Genomic DNA, 3,394 nt, shown 5'->3' with positions numbered 1-3,394 from the left:
GATTAACAAACAATTATTTCACATGCTTAATAGAATGATACATTTTAATTTTTAATTGTTTTCAAGCTTTTAGATATGTCGACTCTGTTTTGAAGCTGTCACCAGTACGTATCTCTTTGGATTTTTGATGAATATGTTATCAATTTATATTAATTTGAAATATATATATATATAGGAAAACAGATATGCTTCAGAATCACTTAATAATATGGTCCAGGGTGAGATGTCTGGATTTTTGTTTTCTCATAAGAACATATAATTCAAGGAGCTCAGAAACAAAAACCATATAGAATCAAAGCAAAACTCTTCATAATACAATCATAGAAGGGAAACAACAACATACCAGACCCACATTTACATTTGATATTTATTACAAATGTACTAAGTTATTCATGGAAAGACTCTTTCAAGCAATATTCATCAGCTAGGAATGAGGTATTTTCTTGGTTCTTGGACAATATATCCATGCAAACTACTTCTCTAACCTCAGCAGTAGCAAAATTTGAGGATTATGATGTATATACCATCTACAACTGTAGTTGTTTGAATTCTTTTTCCCCATTATAGCTCTCATAAGAAGTAGTTTCTAATTGTACATCTCAGACCCTTCCAACCACGGTCACTTTCTTCCTTTCATTGCAGATTTCATGACATTGGAGCCCTTGAACTGGAGTTCTTGTTGCAAAAGTTAACTGAATCCTTACCCATTGTTTCAATCTTATAATGGGCCAAATTCCCTGTGGAAGAAACCTTATTTTCTCTGCACAAGAACTCATTGCTGTAAACTTTCTCCACCTCTCTATTAGAATCATGAACAAATATATCTGTAGCCTTAAACTCATTTTTACTCCTTCCCAAGACAGCAGCAGTAAAAATGGCAGACATTCTACCAGGAGCCCCTGGGAAGTAGCCCCTAGGGCCATCAATTAAAATCACATCCCAACTCACTTTATACAAATCATTTGGTAAATCAATGAGCCCTAATTTGCAATCAGAGAATAGTAAATTTTGCACTGGACGGCATTCTGTTTTACTCTGTTCTTTAGCCATAGCCATAAGCTGCCCTGACTCACTAACTTTGGTTGTATACTGGACCTCATAAACCTCCATTTCTGGATGTTTTTCCTCCAATCCATTCACCCACATCTCACTCTCATCCAAAAACACGGTTCTTCCTCCATAATTGAGGATTCTCCACAAAAAGCTTTCATGCCCTAATCCAAACACAAGGAAATTGCAAGGCCTCTTCATAAGAACAGCGTGTGCTACTTCATTTATCTCTTCTTGGCTCATTTGGGCAGAAATATTGGTTCCAGCATAGTGCACAAGAGCTTCCATGACATCCATGGGAATATCTGATCTCTTTCCAGTATTGGACATGACCTTGCTTTCAAAACTCTTGGCCTGGAAAAAATTAATTTCCTTCACCAAAACTGCTGCAAATGAAACGAAAATTAAAAATGATATAAATGCCAGAACCCACAATCTGTGGCCATGTTTGTGTAGTTTTTGGATTGTGGACTTCAGCACAACTATCCTTGCTACTGTTCTCATTGTAGACTTGTATTTAAGCTAAGGAAGCGCAAGAAACCTGAAAACAAATGAAAATGGCTTTCTACAGGCCCAGATTCAAGATGTGGGCTCGTTCATTGAAATCATCTTGCATATCATAGACGGCAGTAGTAGAATGAATGGCGGACAATGAATCATACAATCAATTTTAATGAATTGTAAACATATGGGTTTGTGGCAGAATGCGAATTGTAAACCTATTAAACAAACCAGAAAAAAGAATCCCCAAAAGCAAGAATCCTACTTAGACAAAGTTCTTAAGAAGAACAAGAAAACTATAAGGAGAATTCCAAATGATTGTTAACAGGGCAACCTAAATGCAATCATATCAAACAAGAAAGATGTGATTGCAGGCCTGAAAGCCACCATTTCTACCCTTTTTTTTCACAAAACGGAGAACACCCAAGTATAAAATAACCGCTCTGTGGGATATGGACTAAAGAACTAATTGATCAGAGATTGTAAGTGCCGCTTTCCAATATAGAAGGAGAGAATTGCAGGGTAGAGATGAAACGAATCTTAGCTACAGGATTCTCTGACAGAAAATACTAGGTTTTCCTACTTCTCCAAACTGAAATCAACAGGGAAGCACTTCTTCAAAACATTGGTTTCCTTTTTGAGATTTTATAGATAAAATGGGCAAGTAGCTATATCATAATGTGGAATTTGTTTGAACAATTTCTGACGACCGCAAGGGACCCGGTTTCACGATTCACCTATGAAAAGGAATCTCCTTGCCCGAGGAAGACATGGATTTGGGGGTTTTCGGGTTATAGAACTAATTTAGCATATTACCGAATCCTGATTCCCAAAATTAGTGAAATTAGTAACTTATGAACAAAGAATATCAACGGACGATGTCCTAATTTTAGGTGGTTCTAATGTCAATTGGTGAGCAGGTGGGGGTGGGGGAGGGGGAATTTATAATTATATTTGATGTTGTATTAGTATTTAATTGTGTAATCTTCTAATTAATCTTCTTGATTCATATTTTATATATTTAATAAGTAGTTGTTAGTAAGCAAGAATTTGTTTTCTATAAGTATGAATAGTCCACTTAATATTTATGACATTTGAGTGACTTATAAAGGATAAAATTTTTGAGATAATGAGATATATATCTTGCATGATGTGTTACTTTATTACTATGTGTGTAGTGCATTTACATCTGAGTGACTTATAAAGGATAAAATTTTTGGGATAATGAGGTATATATCTTGCATGATGTGTTACTTTATTACTATGTGTGTAGTGCATTTACAATAATCTAGATGGAGTGTAATATCAATAAGAGAGTATTTTTTGGTCATTTTGTGCTATATGTAAGATTGAGACATAAGTGATGTAATTATTTAGTAGTGAGAAATTAATTTAGTAAATTGAAAATTTGGTATTTGTATGTTAGAAATCAAGGTCGTTCAAATGAAAAGACTAACATGTGCATGAGATATATTTTTTAAGTTAATCAATTCAAACTAATATGTAAAATCAAAATAGGTTGCTTATAAAGACCTTTCATGGTCCTCTATCTTCAAGAATCCATTTGGTCTATTAATGGCTCTCAAATACGCACTTGGAGCATTTGAATGATAACTAAAAAATGAGATTTAAAAATGTGATATTGCTATCGAGATTTAACTGTGTAGGTTTTGAGTCAAACTCATTGACCCATGTTTCATGAGTAGCGATTCACACATGAATCCATTTGTCATGAGAATAAATGGAACACTTAGCACTCATTGGATCTTAACTATGGGGTTTCATCCATGGTTAAACCCACTCTACTTGCAACCCAATTTGCAAAACCTTCATCAAGTGTTGT

General features: G+C 34.6%; 1 protein-coding gene across 1 annotated transcript; it reads right to left on the bottom strand.

Annotated features, from left to right (window-relative positions):
- Positions 1 to 287: 287 nt before the first annotated feature.
- LOC149557755 (protein IRX15-LIKE-like) lies at positions 288 to 2,350 on the bottom strand. Its single transcript, XM_089832274.1, has one exon. The coding sequence runs from the start codon at positions 1,552 to 1,554 to the stop codon at positions 646 to 648; it is 909 nt and encodes a 302-aa protein (XP_089688400.1). The 5' UTR covers positions 1,555 to 2,350; the 3' UTR covers positions 288 to 645.
- Between the last annotated feature and the right edge of the window lie 1,044 nt (positions 2,351 to 3,394).

The sequence above is a fragment of the Cupressus sempervirens genome, chromosome 5 (assembly GCF_028749045.1).
Source record: "Cupressus sempervirens isolate cs-2001-9-10 chromosome 5, ASM2874904v1, whole genome shotgun sequence".
Classification (NCBI taxonomy): domain Eukaryota; kingdom Viridiplantae; phylum Streptophyta; class Pinopsida; order Cupressales; family Cupressaceae; genus Cupressus; species Cupressus sempervirens.
This window is presented reverse-complemented; position numbering and strand designations above follow the sequence as displayed.